A 20,296-nucleotide genomic window follows, 5' to 3' on the forward strand; every position below is an offset into this window, starting at 1 on the left:
ACCCCTATTTCATGAGTCTACCGCAACCCATCTAAACCTATGATATCTCGCACACAAAACACAAACAGGAAAAACCTTCCGTGTGCTTCAACAAAAACAGCTTTCCATTTTAAAGCCACCTATATATATTTATATATATTTTTTTGTTTGTTTGTTTGAAAAATCTCTTGGATACCCAATAGCTGTTTTAAAACAAAGCTCAGATGCTGTGTTTCTGTTGTTTTAAAGAGAGAGCAATCAGGCGAGCGCGGATTACGCTCCCTTTGAATCTCCCTGGGGGCTGGGAAGCCTTCAGGCAAAGCCCGGGGGGCAGGACGCTTTTTTTTTTTTTTTTTTTAAATCGATCTCGGAACCTTAGCTCCGGCGGCGGGGGGGGGGGGGGGGGGGGAGCAGGGCCGGAGGGGAGGCGCGGGTGGGAGGGGTCTGGCCGCGGGGCGCGGCGCCGCTCACCCATCCCCCCCCCGAGCGCGCGGCTGGGCGACCGGCCGGCGGCCGAGGAAGATGCGGAGGGGCGGCGGCGCGGGCCCTACCCAGCCCGGGCGGCGGGGCGGGCGCCGCCCGAGGGGGTAGGGCGCGCGCGGGGGCGCGCCGGGCCGAGGAGGCGCGCTCCGGCCGCGCTCGCTCCGCGCTCCCTCCGCTGGTTCGCTCGCTCGCTCCCTCCTCCCTCAGCAGCCGCGGCGGCAGCAGGAGAAGGCGGCGGCGGCGGCTGGGGATCAGACATGGCGGCGGACCTGAACCTGGAGTGGATCTGCTCCCTGCCCCGCTCCTGGACTTACGGGATCACCCGGGGCGGCCGAGTCTTCTTCATCAAGTAAAGAGCTGGGGACGGCGCGGGGGCCCGGAGGGGGCGGGAGGCTGGCGACAGAGGGGAGCGAGCCGGGTCGGTGCCTCTCCGGCCCCCTCGGCTCCTCCCGCGCCCCCACTCACGCCCCGTCTCGGCCCCTTCTCTCACCCCTGCAGCGAGGAGGCGAAGAGCACCACCTGGCTGCACCCCGTCACCGGCGAGGCCGTGGTCACTGGGCACCGGCGGCAGAGCACAGGTAACGCCGAGCCCGGCCGGGCCCGGGCGGAGTTGGGTTTCGCCGGGAGGAGGCTGCAGAGCCCTGGCCGCCCGCCTCCTGCCGGCAACCTGCCCCGAGCCGCCGTCCCCGGGAGGCGGCGAGGTGGGGCGGAGGCCGGCGGGCGGGGGCGGCCGCAGGTAGAGGGGCCGGGGGACTTCCCTCGAGTCTCCGGACGCCCCTCTCCTCCGCCTTTGATCGCCACTAGCCCACGGCGCCCTCTGCCCCATCCCAACCTGCTCTTCCCCCACGCCCCTGGGTGGCCCACTCCCCTCCCCCGGGAAACCTGGGATCCTGAGTTTTTCCTCCCGCGGCCACTCCTGAGTCCTCCGAGCGCCCCCCGGGCCCCCCACCTCACCCCCTTTCCACCTTTAGGAAGTCCTTTCCCACTCCCCTCCTGCAGCCCGGGACCCTGCCTCTCGTCCGCCGGGAGAATGTGTCCACATCCTCCCCCTCCTCCCCGGGAGCTGCCTCCCTCCTCCTGTGCGGCTTCCTCCTCCGAGGTGGGACTTGTGGGTAGGTGGCTGTTGGAGAAGGAGGAGGAGAGGAGTTTGGGGGTGCTTCGATCCTGTCCGCGACAGAGCGGCTTGGGAAATCTGGACGCTTTCCCTCGTGCCCCCGGAGGAGCAGCCGGGGCCGGGGCAGGCATTTGCAGCTGCAGTTGCTGGCCAGCCAGATTCGAAGTCCCCGGCGGCGGCACCGAGGTCGCACACACGGCCAGGAGGCGGTGGGCGTGCTGGGGGGGTGTCCTGCGTGTGGGCGCTGGTGCCCTAATAGGAGAGGGTCGCCGGCGAAGCAGATCTTCCTGGTGCCTTGGGTAGCTTGTTTGAATGCTGCATGTGAGTGGAGCTGGAGGAGAGCTGATTGGAGCTTCAGTGCTGGTCTGGCTTTCTTTTGTCATTCTTTGTGTACATTCTTGAAACTTGTTTGTCTTTGAAACGTAACATGTGTTCTCTTCCTGGCCTGCCTCTGTTTCGGGTGATTGGAAAGGCTTGAGAACAGTTTGGGTGGAAGGTGAGGCCGGCTTCAGAAGTCTGTAGAGCTTGCCCTCCGGGATACTTCTGCAACTCTGAGATTCTCAAAGTTGCCAGGATATTGAACAAGCCTGCCTTCTCTATTACATTCTGGAGTTCAGCGAAGTGACTAATATCTCTAAATTTGCAAAAAGGTGGAGGAGGAAAGGGAAAGCTGGTATAGCAAGCATGATGAGGTTACATTTTTAAGGCATTTCTGACTAATACGGCGTCATATTTCTTAACTCCCCGATGTCGTCTTTGACTTGAATGTACATTTCAGTGTTTTGCATACGTAAGTCAACTTTGATGGCCTCTTTGCCTTATGGATAGTAACAGGTTTGTGTCACAAGAGATAATATGATATTTAGATTATTTAGCCTAATCGTCTCGTGGAATTATTCCATGATTATTTTGGCTATGTGAAATACAAATCTTTATCCTATTTACCCCCAAGGATTTGATAACATTCACACCTCAGAAAATTTTATTATATGATTTCAGGTTAATTTTATTTTTGAGAGGTGATCTTGATTTTTTTCTGGTTTGGTTTACTTTGACTTTGTACACACATTATTGGTTTTTTATTTCAGAGCGGTATTATGATTAAATCCAAGACACTGGTCGTTTGTAAGTAATATGTAGCACAGAATGGTACCATCGTTCACCTGCATTATTGCCAGGTTTGTTACTTGAAACTACACATCTCTTAAAGTCAAGTCTGTAGAAACACACATGTACGTATAAGTATGTGATTTCAGATTTCTTTCCCCCTAATTAAGAACTTAGGAAGTTCTTTCTCATCAGTGACACTTCCTGGATGGATTCACTTATGTAGCTGAAAGATGTGGTCTTACATAGACACAACATACCTAGGAAGAAGTGGGTGTTACCTTTTACGCATAGTCTTTTTCTTTGGTTTTGGGGGACTTTTTGGCCTACCGTTCAAGGGTACTTACCTAGGATTAGAAGGCATCCCTTTGCTTTTTTGGCTGCCAGGGCGTAGTTCCTCTCCACTCTGATCAAAGTGTATAATTATGTCAGATAACCTCTAATACTGTTGATACTTTTCTGGTGGCTTTACATTTGAATTGCCATTTTCCAAAAAATGATATTATATCTGAGTTTTATTACCAGTCTAATGCTTTTTTGGGGGGTTAGAAACCTACTTAATAAACGAAAATAGCTGATCATGAAAAGGAATAATTAAAATGGTTTGAAACTTACTGTGCTATTCTATCAAAGTAATACTAATGGTGAAATGTATGTTTTTTTAGATTTGCCTACTGGCTGGGAAGAAGCATATACTTTTGAAGGTGCAAGATACTATATAAAGTGAGTTTTTTTAATTATGATTTTTTTCCTTGGTAATTCAAATGTTGTGATTAACCTTTGGTTGTATGTCTAGGTATGATCATAATTTCTTAAGGTTTATTGTATTACATTGACTTTATGCTTTATGAGTGTTGGAATTTTGAGGTAAAAGATGACACTCTTAGTTTTCTTATGTTGTTTGCCTGGACCTTCATTGATTTGGCAGTTAGATCATTTACGGCCACAGTTACATTTTTGGTGCTTCTGTATATATTTTTGAGTGATAGCGCATTACAGTATTTTGTCTTTAGCATGTTACCTTTTTTTTTCTTTTTAAGTGAATTCTGTTCATGTGTATTTTGACCAGAACTATTAATAAGTAGCAAAAGTGATGTAAAGCGAGATTACAGTTTGATGGACAATAAGAAGACTGAAAGTAAAAGCAAATAAATAAGGAATATTTCACAAACATCTGTTGGAGCATTGTTTGTAATTTGCCTCAGTTTATTTAAATATATCTAAGTTTTGAAAATACATATCGAAATATTTTACTGGTAATTGTGTTTGAATAAAAGGCTTTCAGTAGCACTTTCAAGGGACAAATGACCAGTCCTAACGTTAAATTAATTCTATAGCATATTGAAATAATTTTCTGTTCAGAGTTAACTTGATAGTACTTGGAGACAAATACAATGTTTGAGGGCAATATTATATAGGACAATTTTTTATCCCTCAAGGGAAAATAAAGGTGGTTTTATCTTCATTTTAAATTAGAAACTGTTTACTTAAGAGCTTGTTTTTGTTGTTTTAAAATTTTTTGTTTAATTTTAAGGAACGGAGGCTTGAAAGAGAATGCTTAAATACAAGATTTGGTTGCGATGTCAATGGTTTAATAATAATAACAGGTACCTAGCTAAAGGCACCTCTGTTTCATTGGGCCCAGTAAGGTATTTTGCTAAGTGCCATTTTAAAGATGATGCCGTACTTCACTAAATTATAATTACCTATATGGTTTTAACGTTTTTTAAAATGATATTTATATAAAATGTTAAGGGATATGTATAGTATTAGCTATGCTTGCTTTTTTGGATGTAGAAATAGAGAAAGCAGAACGAAGATGCAGGAATGGAGTATAGTTTCATGATGTGGTCATTCTCTGGATATGTTTAATTTACATCTTTTATTTGGAGATTGTGCTTTACATTGTTAGATGGCCTAAAAAATAAAGGCATGAGTAAAGTGCAGGGTCACCAAGTATTTTTTCTAGCGGTTATTTTTATCCTGAATTAAAGTGAGTTTGTATTGCCATGAAAAGGGATGCTTCTTTTTTTTTTTTTGGACAAAGTATTGATATTTCTGAAGAAAGGCAGGTTTTTTGATGGAGTTCATTTATTTTTATCCAGTATAATTTTAACTACTGTACCTTAAGCCTAGCTGATCTACAGAATAGCAGTAACACTACAATTCTCAATATTATTTAAATGTCGGTGAATGTGTACATTTCTTAGACGAATGTTTGACAGTACAAAATGTTATTCTGTGTGGGCCAAATATGTATGTTTTAATTTAGAAGTAAGCTGTTAGACTGAGTTTTCTTTTGTTTTACTAGCCGTTTTGATAAGAGTTTCTTTTATGTTGACTTAAACAAACTAGAATCTTATTTGAGTGTCATGCCTAAGTAAGTTTCTCAGGCAAATGAGGACAATATTAAGAAAGTGGTAATAATTTTACTTTAACTCAGGATACATTTTTAAACTAGTGGGTTTTGATCATGTGGTATTGATAGACAGCCAATCATTGTGTCCAAAAGTAGCAATAAAGAATTTATATTATGAAGGTAAATTGTTCTAAAATTGAGCATGTTTTAGAAATATACACTCATTAAACTTCAAGTAAGATAACCACTGACAAATACATGATTTGCTGAATGTTAGGTGCTACTTCTTTTCCTTTCTGGGTTATATCAGAAGACTAATTTCTTTTAAGATTAGTTAAATCTCTAATGTGGGCTGTAACTTCCTAGAAATTTTTTACTTACTTGTGTTGTTATGAGCAATTAGGGATGCCTGATCATTCTAATATAATAGGGGCACTACTTTTATCTTAAACTTCACAATTTACAGAGTGCTTTCACATATGTTACCACGTCTGAATCTCATTTTAATCGTGGATGTAGTCAGAAGAATTACTCTTTCCATTGTCACACCACATAATAAAACAACAGAAACATGCCTTTGGAACTTATGGTCTGCAAAGACAGCAAGATGAGAAACAGCAGGAACATGAACTATATTTAGAATGTTCAGAGTAGGAGAAAGGATAGGAGTCTGCAATAGGAAAGTGATGACTGTTGGTGGATATATTTCTCATTGTTGGTTCTTTTTTAGATGAAGGAAGGAGGTTACTGCTCAAATTATAAGAAAAACAGGTGATATAGTGAGCAGGGTGGATTTTGTTCACAGGGGAAAAGGGAAGATGAAAGGCCAATAAAAGACACATTGACCGTCTTGTTATTCCTAATCCTGCGTTCCTGGGAGGCTCCCAGAGCAAGAACGGAGACTGAAAGAACTTGAGTTGTTTCTACTTTAGTTCCCAAGTGAAGTACATTTAACTCTCAAATTATTTCTCTCCTGAACAAATGTTGGTGTTTGTTCAAAATGGCGGAAGAAGAATTTATCTTTGAATAGTATTTTGGTATCAACTGCATCCCTGTGGGCATTAAGGAGAAGAGTACTCTTCTGGGGAAGAGTTGGAAGGCAGGCCTTGACCCTCTAACACGTTGGAGCTCAGTCTTCCCGTCTTTAAATTAGGCTGGCTGGAAAAGACAACTTCTCAATTCCAGCCCACTTTCAAATTTCTTTGAATTTTATACTATTCTGGGAATTTACAGTATTCTACAAAATAATGAACTCACAGTGCCAAGAAGAGATAATGTGGGAAATGTGGAAAGTTACTTAGCTTTCCTATCCCAGTTAACTGTTTAATCTCCCTCTTTAAGCTTTGTGCAGATAACCATAGATAAGTCTAAGCAGAGCCAGAGCTGTGTTGTGCTTGCTGTCTTTCTGTTGCCGCATTTTGTGTTTTGTGTACTCATCTTCCAGGGAGAGCTGTGTGCACGCAGTTAACGGTGCTAACTAATGTCAACAGAGGAGCTGATCAGAGTTGAGTTGTGTAGATTTGAGCTGGATAATCAGTTTACTTTATACAGTTTTTGAAATTGGTTCTTTTGTGAAAGTCTACAGTTAGGAAACAGAATATATACTATAGAGAAGGTATTTTACTTTAAATTAGTTTGGCCAGAAAATATTAAAATTTGAAAATTAATTCTGTATTGTAAAGATAAATATTTAGCTTTAATTTTTTATGAGAAAAGCTTGCCTTAAGCTAGCCAGCCTCTAAATTATTGTATTACTTGTGTGTGTATGTATAAATACATATACACAGAGTTTGAATTCGATTATTGTTTCCATATTGCTTTTTAACACTTAATTCATGCTTTTTATCTTTAGGAAGAATGCTGAAAATTGCCAGTGATTTTTATAATTTATAAAGTGTAGCTTTAAATATTCAAATAACTTAGCTTGTAAAGTACAGAAGATAATCTTATATATTTGAAGGTTATAAAACTTTCTGCTTACTCCTTGAAATATTACTGAATGACTCTGTAATGACAGGTCATGGTAGCTTAAAATGGATGTGTCATTGACTATTACTTTGTGCTTCAAAGCTTTAAGATGGTTAATTTAAAGGGCTAAGTAAATCTTAAAACAATGCTCTCCTAATAGTGAGAAACTTTGTTCTAATTATTTAGAGGTCATTGTCTTATGTGGCAGGTTTGGGGATCCAAAAATGTCTTTGCAGGGTAATAAAGTAGTATGTAAATTTTGTGAGGTTATATTTTCATATTGCTTTTTCTTGATTTAAAATTTTAAGTTCTGAAAATTGAACTTTTTCTTAGATATGCAAATAGAGCAGTGTTTGATTTTTGACTAATGAAGTTTCATTTCAGTATCTGCTATAGTTGGATCTAATGTGTGCTTAGAATTTCAAACTAATCTGCAATGATGGGAATTCTAGTATGAAATAGCCATTTAAGGTTGCAAGTGAGAGGAAAATCTGTTTCTTCACAGATTATCACAATTCAAACTATGAGTGAAGACAGGGAACATAGCTGCCACGAGAATGTGAGAATATATTGCAATGTATTTGATACTTAAAATTGTTTGGTACAGTAGTACTGTAATATTATAATTAGATATAGCAACACAATGTTTCAGAACAATTCATGGACATTGTACATCTTTTTCGTATTCATAACAGAGATTTTGGAATAAGTAATCCTTTTAAAAAATTTTTTAAATTTGTTTATTTATTTGGTTGCGCTGGGTCGGCAGGCGGGCTCCTTAGTTGTGGCATGCAAACTCTTAGCTGCGTCATGCGTGTGAGATCTAGTTCCCTGACCAGGGATCGAACCCAGGCCCCCTGCATTGGGAGCGTGGAGTCTTAACCACTGGGCCACCAGGGAAGTCCCAGAATAAGTAATCCTTACGTGTGTAAAGCACTTTATGCTGATTTGATAGGTACAGCATAACAATTGAACTATGATTTCAACTTTCAAGGAGTTTGTAGTATAGAGAAAAGCATGCAGTTTATTAAAAAAGGGAGATGGTGTGGGCCCCATGGACTTGGTTAGTGTGAGGCACTTCGATACAGCATTCAGTGAATTTAATCCTCACAGTAGCCCTTAGTTTTCTTTTTCTCCCCGCCACCACCCCTTTTTCAGGATGAAACTGAAGCTTAATGAGGTTAAGGGCCTGTTGTAGGTCATATAGTTTCACTATGAGTCACTAGCATTCAAATTAAGGTCTCCGGGCTGAAACCCTTCTAGACCTAAAAATACAGGGCAGTATAAAGAGATCCTATAGTATGTGTCCCTCCATAAGTAGGTTGCTTGGGGACAGAAATATCATTTCATAGAAATAAGTACAGTGGTTAGGTTAGTAGGCCAACCTACAAATAGAAGCTTGTTTAACCCCCTAAAAACTTGTTGACTAGTATTATTTTAGTAGAATCTTGGAATTTGGTCCTTCCTTTACATCCACTCAAGAGTGCTAGACACTGTTCTAGGTGTTTGGTGATACAACTGAGACCCGGCCTTCCTGGAGCCTACAATCTAGTAGAAAAAAGAGACGTTAAAACAAAACATGGAACAAACATGTAATTTTAAGATGGCGTCCTCATAAAAGAACAGCAGAGTGTTTTGTGACAGATTAGCAAAGTTTACCATAAAGAACAGTGTTTCAGTGATAAAATGTGTTTAAGTTTCAAGGGTGGGGTGACAGGATTTCCAACTTTAGTGAATTTTATGGTGGGATCTCATTGTCCTTCGTAGCCCCAGGGCCGTTGCTGGGACCAGGCCTGCTCAGTGTCTTCCTGTAGTGCCTGCTTGTAGCTTAACGCCAGCGTCTAGTGAGCCTCTGAGTAAATGGTGTCTGCACTGATAATGCTGGCCTCCACCCTCCTGAGGAGTTAATCGGGATAGAACCAGAGGAGTCCCCACAACTCAAGGGATTGTATTTGGAGAACCCTTTCTGGATTTCTCAAATGATTTTCCCCTAATGTGGAGAGACCTCTTTCTTTGTTTTCTTCTTATTCTCAAAGCTGGTGTAGTTTAGGAAGGGGCAAGAAATGGGGAGTAGAGGAAGAATTGGTTGGAAGAGTCAAAGAGTTGGAGGCCTTGGAGACTGGTAGGACGTAAACATCCCTGTCTAGGCACCTGTGTCTGTTCTACAAAGACAAGGGGTTTCTCAGCACTTGTGGGCCAATACTCTCTCCTAGGACCTTTTCATTTTTCTATAACAGATATGTAGAAATTGGGGTTAGTGGTGAAAATTTACTTGTATAGATTTGTATGCGTAAGTTGGAGTTAATGTAAAAAATGATGCTGGTTGTCCGTCAGACGGTGTCTTAAGAAGTCAGAGGAGGAGGAAGGAGCTTACTTAGGCCGGGCTGACGTGGAAAGGCTTGAAGGAAGAGGCAGGAGTTGAGCTAGGCCTTAAGGGCATGGATGGAATTCAGATGGGTTGAGATAGATGACTGATAACATAAATTCATGGGGGTGGGGACATGTATAATATGTGTGATGAGGAGAGATAACTACCCTGCAGGTAAGTGATTAGAAAATGCTAGGATAATGGGAAGTCAGACGAGGAATACTGTTAGGAGTACTGTTTGTTGTTGTGTCTGGTCTTTGAATATAAGGCTGAGATTTTTATTTCTAGGCAAGCCCACTGCAGGTGTTTTTTGGTATAGCATTAATAGCTTAAAGTGAAGGTTTTAAGGGAGATTTTAATATAGGCAGCTTGGGTTAGAAAGGGGCAAACCTGGAATCGAGGAGTCCTGTCCTGGGTCTGTTGCTGTAACCTGGGAGTTAGTTGCTGGAACCAACTTGGTAGCAGTGGGAATGGAAAGGAACGAGGCCATTGATCAAAGATACTGAAAAGGAGTTGACAGGCCTTGGAAGTCTTGCTGAGCTGGGAGGTTGTCAGAGAAAGAGAGGTCAAAAGTTATGTAGAAGCCTTTATGTCTGAGTGGCTACAAGAATGATTGGTAGCCTTGACCAGAATAAGAGGATAGGTGGTTGGGGGGAGCTCTAGGCAGAGGTGTTAATGATGGTTTGGTTTTTGAGCTGCTTATCTTGAGAGGGCATAGCATTTTAGGTGGCTAAAATCTGGCCTTTCCAAAGGACTCCCAACGTTATCTTCTATTCCTCCCTCATGAATAAGAAATACAAACCACCCCCCCTCCCCCCTGCCCTCGCAAAATGCTATCTCAGCTACCTAAGTATCTCCAAATAGTATGTAGATCCAAGCCAGGAATGTCATATTCATCCATCCAATTATTCATTCAACAAACACTTACTGAGTACTGTGTGCCAAGTGCTTTAGGTTTTATGAACAAAACAGACATGGACCTTGCTCTTAAGGAGCTTATAATTAAATTAAGGAGAGAGACAGCAGTATCATAATCACAAATATATAGTCGTAGACTGAAAAATGCTGTGAAGTATACATCATGCTTTGAGCAGATGTATTGTGAGGACGCGGCCCAGTGTGGAAGAGGCCTTTCTCACAAACATAAGGAGTAAGCCTTCCTCTGAAAGCTCAGCTGCGAAGCCCCACAGAGTGATGAGAACAGAGCAGTGCAAAGTCACCTGAAAGATGAATTGATAGCATCTTGGGCTTGAGATTGGACCATAACCTGAGTGAAAGCATGGCTGTAGCTAAAGAAAGACTTGGGCTGGGGTTGGTGTGATGTGGAAATTTAGAAAAAGGAGAAAAGCTGCAGCAGAAGTTACTCTTTACTATCTAGTAGAGAGCAAGGCTAAGCCAATTGATTTTGGCTATTATTCCAGCCCCAGTGGCAAGGTCTTCCAATTACTCAATTTTTCACTGATGCATTTTTTTTCCTTCACTTCTCTTCAATACATTTTGAACTCATAATTATGTGCCTTAGCAATTAGGATACATCATTAAACAAAATAGACCAAAAAACTCTACCCTTCTGGGGACTGGGATGGTGGAGGAGAGAATATCAGACAAAGAAAATATAATAAGTTTCTTTTTTTTAAATTAATTAATTTATTTATTTATGGCTGTGTTGGGTCTTCGTTTCTGTGCGAGGGCTTTCTCTAGTTGTGGCAAGCGGGGGCCACTCTTCATCGCGGTGCGCGGGCCTCTCACTATCGCGGCCTCTCTTGTTGCGGAGCACAGGCTCCAGACGCGCAGGCTCAGTAGCTGTGGCTCACGGGCCCAGTTGCTCCGCGGCATGTGGGATCTTCCCAGACCAGGGCTCAAACCCGTGTCCCCTGCATTGGCAGGCAGATTGTCAACCACTGCGCCACCAGGGAAGCCCTATAATAAGTTTTATGGTATGTAAGAATATATAAATGCTGTAAGAAAAAAATTAGAGCAAGGTGTGGAGGATCAGGAGGGGAGAGAAGAGGAATGGGTGTGGGAGAAGAAGACAGTGGAATCAGAGAAGGAAGAGCCGGGCTGTGTGGCCGCCTCGTTGGTTGATGTAATTCGCTGTTACACGGGGAGACGTGGAGCCGTCGCAGGTCTGAGCAGAGGAGGAGATGCGTGGTCTGGCTTCGCCCTTTGAAAGGGTCAGTCTGACTGTTGTGTGAAGGTGAGACTTTGGGGGCCTAGTGGAGCCCCTCCAGTGTAAGTTCTCTCCCTCGTCAGATTCTCTCCTTATATTTCTTTTTAACACTTAGCAGGATCATGATTAAATATTTAATTGTGTAACCCCATATTTCTTTTAAGCTGCCAGCGATTATCGGTGCCATTGATTTAATAATAGTAACAGCTTTTCAGAGGGGAGAGACATAACCATATTAAATAAACCCCTTGATCCTTAATTCAGAAATAGTATATTGAAAAAGCACGTTTTAAAATCAAGTCAATGCTTGCTTAATACCTGTTTGCCTACACTCCTTATGGTAGGTAAGCGTCATGAAAAACAGCTCGTTCATTGCTGTGTTTTTAGTCCCTCAGCTTAAACTTTTCTCATAGTAGTTCCTCAGTAAATATTTGTTGATTGATGAATTTTGATGATGACAGTCAACTTCATTCCATGCTATTCAGAAACCTTGTAATGTGGCTCTTTGTGAAATTTAAATACTCTCTTTATGTGACATCTGTCTGTCCCAATATGAATTAGGAAATCAGCTGTTTCTCGAGTTTGGCTTATGTGATTCTCCTCCAGGAGACAGATAGGATCTGCTCAGAGGCCTGATTGTGGGACCAGATCCAGGATCAAGCCGAGATAATGCAGGGACCTGTGAGGCCTGTTGCGAGACAGCTGAATCCCAGACCTTGCCACTGACCGTGCCATTTCCATTTAGAAACGTTCACAGTTCAGGCTGCTGTGGTTTGGAGAACAGGGGAGATATACTGTCATCATTAGTATGAGTAAAGCGAGTGTAGATCACTGAACTCAGTGGGTCCTAGAGAGGCCTGAGAGAAACAGAAATTAGTCCTCACGAGGTACAGGTGACAGACGTTTCCGAGCCACGCGGAGAATTCCTTGGTTACTTAGAAGTAGCCTCCTAGCTATTTGGGAATTATTCTCTGAAGTGGCCAGTAATTTCAGAAACACCCAAGAGAATCCCTCTGGACTGTTAACTCCTTGAAGGCAGAGACTGTGTCATAATCATCTTTATGTTTGCAGCACTTGACACATAATAGGCAATGAGATGTTTGAAATGAAGACCTATTACAGATTGTACGAAAAACAAGTCATTGCCCAAATCTGAACGTCCCAGGACATTTTTCTGCTTCTCATTTGTCATCAAGTCAGGATTCATATTCTTGTAAATGTCAATGCCCCAAAGCCAACTATTATAAGCAAAAGCAAACTCTTTTCCCACATTAGTTCCAGGAGTGACACAAGTGAATCCTTCAAGACCCTTCCTCACTCACCTTTTTTCACTTTAGAAAGCTTTTCTCCACTTAACCAGAAAAATGTTTGCCAACGGCCCCAAATTACACCCTTTTAGCTTTTTAACCCAAAAGATAAGGTTTCTTCTCTATTCCTCAATAAAAAAAATCTTAGACAAGGACTTTGACCACCTTGTATTACATGCCCATTGCTGGAGTGAAGGCTGGCCCTCTGGTCTTCAGTAATTTTCTGTCCTTGGCTGAAGCCAAGATTATTATCAGCCAGCCTTCCAAGAAACTGTGTGATTAGGGGGGAAGGCCCGGTCACGTAGGAAGTCAGGGTGTGAAAGGCTGCATGATCAGAGATCTCCTGCTCCTCCCTTGTATACAGTGCACAGTGCTAAAGGCCAGGAAGGCCATGAACCTGAGCATCTGCAGACTTCCTAAGAAGTGATATTATCAATGATTTTCAAGGATGCTTTCTGCCTTCCATTGAAGAGGAAGTAGTTGAAGATACATGCAGGGTGGTTCAGGCCTGGACCCTGGAGAATGAAGAGGAAGAGTTAAATTCTGAGGAAGAAGCAATAGAAACCAATCCTATACTGGCTGCCTTGAGCAAGGGGGATCGAGGAAACCAACTTCGATTTGGTACAAGTGACAGTACAGCCTCACTGTGATCAAAACTCCACCCTGCTACGGTGGGCCAGGGATTCCCTCTGGTTCTTCTGAAATCACTGGCCACTTCAGAGAATAATTCCCACACAGTGTCAGTGCTTGAGTAATGCTACCCAAGCTTGCTTGCTACATGCCTCCCATGGATGTTCTACATGCTTTTTTTCCCCCTGTCCCTTCCAAGTGACTAAGATTCTTTACATATATTATTTCTTTGGAATAGACATGGTCCTCAAAAGAGAGAATTTGCCTCTGAGATGAAAAATAGTTTTAGACTTCATATTGAGTGAATTCCATCAGCTTTTTGCTGAACTTGGTTGAAGGTACATATAATACCCATTTTATTAAATATTTACAACGAAGCTGTTTAACCTAAAATTTAAAACTTAGTAAAATAGGACAGTGTGGCAGTCTTAAGAAGAACCAAGGAATTACTCCTTGCTCATTTTTCATAGTATACAAAGCAATGGTGGAGGGAAAGTAATTTGTTAAACTTAGTGTCAGTTTTTTTTCTCTGTTTGAAAATTCATCTGTTCTACTTTTATTTTGAAAAATTTAATCTATCACAGAATATAGATGCATCTAATAATGATGGCATTTAAAAAAATTTAGTAAAGAAATGTCAGAGAATGATTCCAAATCTGTGTTTAGTGTGTGTCCTTTTTTCCAACCTGTTTTATAATGTTAAGTGTTTCTTTCTGATTATAGAAGTAATGCATTTTTATTATAGAACATTTGGAAAAAACTGAAGAGTATAAAGAAGGAGAAAATAAAATCACCTGGTCTCATATGCAGAGAGAATTTCTATTAATATTTCAGTATATATGCAAAAATATTTTTAAAGATTTGGGTCTTATTGCTAATACTGTGTCGAATGCTGTTTTCATTAGTTATATCGTGTGTCCTTATGTCATTATATAGTTATTCAATGGAAGATTTTTTAATAACTCTGATGTTCTATCTTATGAATATATAATAGTTTAATCATCCCTCTATTTTTAGATGGCTATGTTGTTTCCAACTTTTTGCTGTGAGAAAAATCCTTATATAACATATGCATGTCTGTTTCCTAGACTTGGAATTATTGGGATAGGGTATGAGCTTTTTAAAAGGTTCATTACTTAACATTTTGCCAAATTGCCCTCTAAGAGATTTGTACAAAGTTATGTTCTCCCCTTAGTATATGAAGTGTATAAAAGTGCCCCTGTTTCTCCATACCTACAATAAATACTCTGGACAGATGAAATTTGAAGGTAACTGATGGAAAATCTGTGTGGGTTGTCATTAGTGATTCAGATAGTTTGGAACAGGGATTAGTCTTTCAGTTATCTGTTGCTACATAACCAACTACCCCAAAACTTAGTGGCTTAAAACAACAATGATTTATAATTTCTCACCTTTCTTTGGGTTGACTGGGCTCAGCTAGGCTGTTCTATTTCCTGTGATATAACTGAGGGCCCTCCTGCGGATACATTCAGCTGCAACTTGGCTGGAAAATCCCGTGTCTTCTCTCCTCGTGGCCTCTCATCACTTAGTAGTCTGTCTAGAGTTTCTTGCTAACAACGCAGCTGGCGTCTAAGAGGGAACATTCCAAGAAGACAAGCCCCTGGGTGCAAGCGTTTATAAAACCTCTGCTTGCATTATGCTTGCTCATGTCCTGTTGGTCAAAGCAAGTCACATGACCAAGGCCAAAATCAAAAGTGGGAGAGAACTACATAAGCCTGTGAATACGAGGAGATGTGGTTCATTGCAGGCCGTTGATGTAATGGATTACCAGAAATAGTAAATAAGTTTCAACTAGCATCGCAACTCTAATTGATGAGCAGTAGCGCTTTGGAGCACTGTGTTTAGAAGAATTTGGAGATCAACTTCTGGATCGGTAGGAAAGCATATTGTGACAAGTTAATGATGTTTGCGAGGGCTTAGGTGAGGAGGCTGGTATAATGGTGTATTTACCATCCTTAATTTAATATCTGAATTTATATCATAAAGCCGCAAACGTAAACATGAAAGGCAATTCAAGAGCTTACATGTAAGCCCAAATACTTTAAAAACATTGGAGTACTTGAGTAAAGTGAGCCTTAAGCTTTTGCTCATCCTGGTTTCGTACTGACAATTAATACAACTGGTAGTGTAAGATATCAATAATTGGCATCTTGTGCTAGATTAGTTTGCAAGATACCCGTATTTCACACCAGGACTGCTCTTTCCCATTGCTGAGTGAAAAAGCTGTAGCAGGGTTCATAGATGAGGAACAAGTACCTATCCTAGTGATTACGACGGTGCCCAAGGTCATGGTATGGGTGGGTGGATGGCTAGATGGATGGAGACATAATCTCACATGTATATGTATTTGCATGTGTGAGTGTGTGATTTTAAGAGCTTGACTGAGTTGTGAACTTGACCCTTGGATTTACTCGTGTGATTTAACCAGTGTTATCAGTGGCAATATTTAAGAGTAGGCACTATGGCCTATGCCAGTGGTCCCCAGCCCGGTTCCTAACAGGCATTCCGAGGGAGACTTAAAGGAAAATGTTACTATTCCTCCTGATACAGTAGTGCGGAGTCTCTTTTATGCTTTTCCCTCTCACCCCGTACTCTGCTCCCCCAGAGGAGGTTCTGTATATGTCAGCAGTTTGGTGTTTGTCGTCCTCCCCCTTCTTTGCATACCTATACGTGCATACATTCATTTATTCATTTATTTTTACCAAAATGAGCTTGTCCTATATGTACAATTCTTTGACTTTTCCTTTTTATTTAATACCTTAGATCTTTTCGTGTTAGTACTTAGAAGTCAACACCGTTCTTTCAGTAGCTACAAAATATTCATTAATTATTTAGCTGGACATTAATTATTTAGTTGGACATTTAGTGTTTTTCCATTTTTTTTTCTCAGTTTCTAAAAATGTTGTCGTGAACATACTTACACATAAACTGTGGTCGTATGCAAATGTTTTTGTAAAATAGATGTGGAAATTGCTGAGTTAGGCTGTATACCTATTTTAGCTTTTGATAAACGTAGTAAAATCCTGCTAAACACCATAAATAGGGTCTGAAAACACTGAAATGATTAAAATGAATAATTATAAGGTTAATGAAAAGCAGTATTTTTCATTAAGTTCATGGAGTCACACACAAAAAATAGGAAAGTGGTAGAAAGTGACACGTTGTGCAAAACTACATAATGAATCAGAAAGCCCCAAATGAAAACAGGGCATTTACCCCCTAAATTCCTTTTGGAATTGGAGTTGGTCCAACTATTGGGGCCCTTCGACAGTCACATTCAGATTAATTTGTGGTTTTACTATTTGTGGTTTACAGTTAGGCCAACTTCCAAAAAATCTTTACCATCTTATCCTCGCATCATGCAGTGTGTAGGATTATTGTCTCCTGTATCCTTGCCAGCACTTGGTGTTACCAGCCTTAAGTTTTGAGTAATCTAATGGACAAAAATGGTATCTTGTTTGAATTTGCACGTTGTTGGTTTTGGCCATGCTTGTCACCTTTCCCTCTATTTGTTGCCTATTTGAGTCTCTTCTACAGATTGCCTCTTCCATATATTTTCTCTGTTTTTCTATTGCTATTTTTCTTAATGATTTATGTCATTATGTACTTTTTTGTATTTTTGATATCTGAGCCAGTTAGCTTAATAGAGCTCTCCAAGGTATTTTTGCTGTGCACCCTGATAAGTAAAACGTTTTTGGTTATATACTCTCATTATATGTCTATTTATTTATAGATTATATACGTGTATTGTTGTCAGTCTGTGTCTTACATCTTAGTAAAACTTATTTTTTCCTTGTTTTATTGTGTTTTAAAAATAAGTGTAAATAGGGGTGCTAACCTGTCCACAGCCCAGTGTAGAGTCTAGTGTTCATTCACCTAGGAAATCAGGAGTTGTGACCAAAATATGATTTAGGCCCTTTACAGGCCACTTAGGTTGGCCAAGAAGAGCATGCTCTCTGCTTTGTGACCACAGTGTGCATATCTGTAAGCCCCTGGCCACTGAGTACTCTGGTGAAGTGGAAAGTAGCCAAGGGTCAGACCTTGGCTCCGTTACCTTTATTAACCATACAACTTGGAGAAAGTTGCTTACTCTCACTAAGAACCAGTTTCTTCATGTGTAAAATGGAGAGGGTAGTCTTTGTCTTGCCTGCTTTATAGGCTTATGATGTGAGTTAATCTATGTGAATAAACTTTGAAAAACTGTAAAACATGGGGTACATATGAAATACGTGGGTATTTATTTTGCAAGGTCATAACATTGGGTGTATAAGACAACATACTTCAGGATCATTTATGCTGGAAAACAGCTGAAAATGGCTGGCCTACTAATTGTGGTTCAGAAATATTTTAAGTCTTCATCGTGTGCAGATTTTAAACCTCTTGAAGGTAGAAACTGTTACACATGATGGTCAATAAGTTTTGTTGTTGATGGTGTATGTACATTTAATAATATACATATTTGGTTTTTAAAATGTTTTCTATTTAAGAAAGCCCTGTGATTTAGGAATTAGAAATCAGCTTATTTGTGAAATACCCAGTGGCACTAAGGAAGACTTTCTTGAAAGAGTAAAGTAGCTATTGTCCAGGGCTGCAGAGAAAAGGCAGGACCTGGCATGAATATATTCTCCAAGATAGTGAAGAACTCAAGGCATTGTAACGGTAGGGTCTCTTATGTAGGCGGTGGAACTGAATTATGAGGAAGGTGGTGTATGATACAGCATACCCAGGAGTGATGATGAAAAGGCAGTTTGTTTGTTTGTTTGTTTTTTCTAAACACTAACAAACAGCACTGCCATTCTTTTTTTTTAAAAATAAATTTATTTATTTTGGGTGTGTTGGGTCTTCGTTTCTGTGCGAGGGCTTTCTCTAGTTCCGGCAAGTGGGGGCCACTCTTCATCGCGGTGCGCGGGCCTCTCACTGTCGCGGCCTCTCCCATTGCGGAGCACAGGCTCCAGACGCGCAGGCTCAGTAGTTGTGGCTCATGGGCCTAGCCGCTCTGCGGCATGTGGGATCTTCCCAGACCAGGGCTCGAACCCGTGTCCCCTGCACTGGCAGGCAGATTCTCAACCACTGCGCCACCAGGGAAGCCCGAAAAGGCAGTTTTGAACGTGGATAATGCTGTTTTTAAGAAATGTGTTGTATAATTTTTTTAAAAAATAAATGAATTTAACTGTAAAATAAATTATTATTGTCTGTAGAAGGTAGTGGACAGAGGGAGGAGAAATAAAAGAACTGAACCCCTTACATTAATAAAAAAGAATAAGAAAATTGGGATTGCAACTGTGTAAACATATAAGTTTGAAATATTTTACAAGTATTGACACTCAGGCTCTGCAACGGTGCTGGAAAACAGGCGCTCTCAGGCCCGTGCTGTTGGCTGGCCAGGCCGGCCCATGACCAGTAGTGGCCTGAGTAGGCTGGGACTGAGCTGTGGGCAGTGGGCCAGGCGAGGTCACATTCCTTCTGAATACTCTCCCCTCCTTCCCTCGCCTTTGATTCTCAGAACAACCCTGTGGGGTAGAAAGCAGGACAGGCCTAGTCCAGTTCAACTCACTAAACCTTTTATGCTCACCCAGATGAGTGGGAAGGGGCGGTGGCATGCTTACTTATTATATCTACTTTCAAAAACTTACTTAAAACTCTTGGAGGGGTAGAAGACAGTGTGCAAAAAACAAACGAAATCCTTTGTAAGTTTGGAAGAATAGATGTGTTTCTCAGAAACAGTTCACACTGAGGAATTTCTGTATTTCAGAAAAGAATGATAAAAGGACTTTTTTTTTTTTTCTTACACAGAGGAATTCCATGTCCATTTTGAACATTTACCTAATAATCTAGATTTCTACTATGTCAAGTCAGGCCCCCACCCCCTCCCCACCCCCTTTATTCTTATGTGAATGATTTTCAGTCCAGCTGCTGTTCCTTTCTCAGTGGAGCTGCAAAAGAAGCTCTGAATTGGAAACAGGCAGTATTATTGGTAAGAGAAATAAAATCTTTTGGTGGGGTTCTACATCCTTTCTGTATCTACCCAGCCTGCTATTAAAGCCTCCTTGCAGAAGACCCTGAGATTAAAATATTTCACAATTTTTGGCTTCAATTCCTCAAAAACATTACAGGACAAATGTAATAGATTATTCAAGTTGAATAGATACGATTAATCTTGCTGTGTCAGTTACTGCTGTATAACAAACCGTCCCCACACTCCAAGGCTTAAAATAATCACTGTATATTACTGAGCACAGGTCCCTGGGTTGGCTGGGCAATTCCTCTAGTTTCTGTTGCATTTATTCTTGTCTGAGATCAGCTGTGGGTCAAGCAGGAGGCTCTGCTGATCTTGACTGGTCTAAGATGGTCTTTTCTGAGATGGTGGGAATAACTGGGCTCTCTTGCATGGTCTCATTCCCAGTAGGCTTGCCCAGGCTTGCTCTTGTGGTGAAGGCAGGTGTCCAAGCAAGTGAGCCTTAGTGCTCCAGGTCTCTTGAGGCCTGGGCTCAGAATTGGGGCAGCGTCACTTCATGCACTACTTTCCATTGATCAAAGAAAGTCTCAAGGCCAGCTCGAATTCAAGGAGTGGAGAGATAGACTCCATCTTTTGAGGGAAGTTGGAAAATCACATTGCAAATGTTGTCAGAATGGCTATCATTAAAAAGTCTACAAATAACAGATGCTGGAGAGGGTGTGGAGAAAAGGGAACCCTCCCACACTGTTGGTGGGAATGTAAGTTGGTTCAGCCACTGTGGAAAACAGTGTGGAGGCTCCTCAGAAAACTAAAAGTAGAACTACCATATGATCC

At 41.4% G+C, this 20,296-nt stretch overlaps 1 protein-coding gene across 12 annotated transcripts in view; it reads left to right on the forward strand.

Annotated features, from left to right (window-relative positions):
• Positions 1-592: 592 nt before the first annotated feature.
• Positions 593-20,296, forward strand: part of PLEKHA5 (pleckstrin homology domain containing A5) — a 239,560-nt gene continuing 219,856 nt past the window's right edge. For all 12 annotated transcript variants that reach the window (XM_036865726.1, XM_036865732.1, XM_036865720.1 and 9 more), the window contains exons 1-3: positions 593-811; positions 961-1,040; positions 3,349-3,406. In XM_036865726.1, the coding sequence (XP_036721621.1) occupies positions 720-811; positions 961-1,040; positions 3,349-3,406 (230 nt within the window). In that variant the 5' untranslated portion in view covers positions 593-719. The remainder of the gene's footprint in view (positions 812-960; positions 1,041-3,348; positions 3,407-20,296) is intronic.

The sequence above is a fragment of the Balaenoptera musculus genome, chromosome 10 (assembly GCF_009873245.2).
Source record: "Balaenoptera musculus isolate JJ_BM4_2016_0621 chromosome 10, mBalMus1.pri.v3, whole genome shotgun sequence".
Lineage (NCBI taxonomy): Eukaryota > Metazoa > Chordata > Mammalia > Artiodactyla > Balaenopteridae > Balaenoptera > Balaenoptera musculus.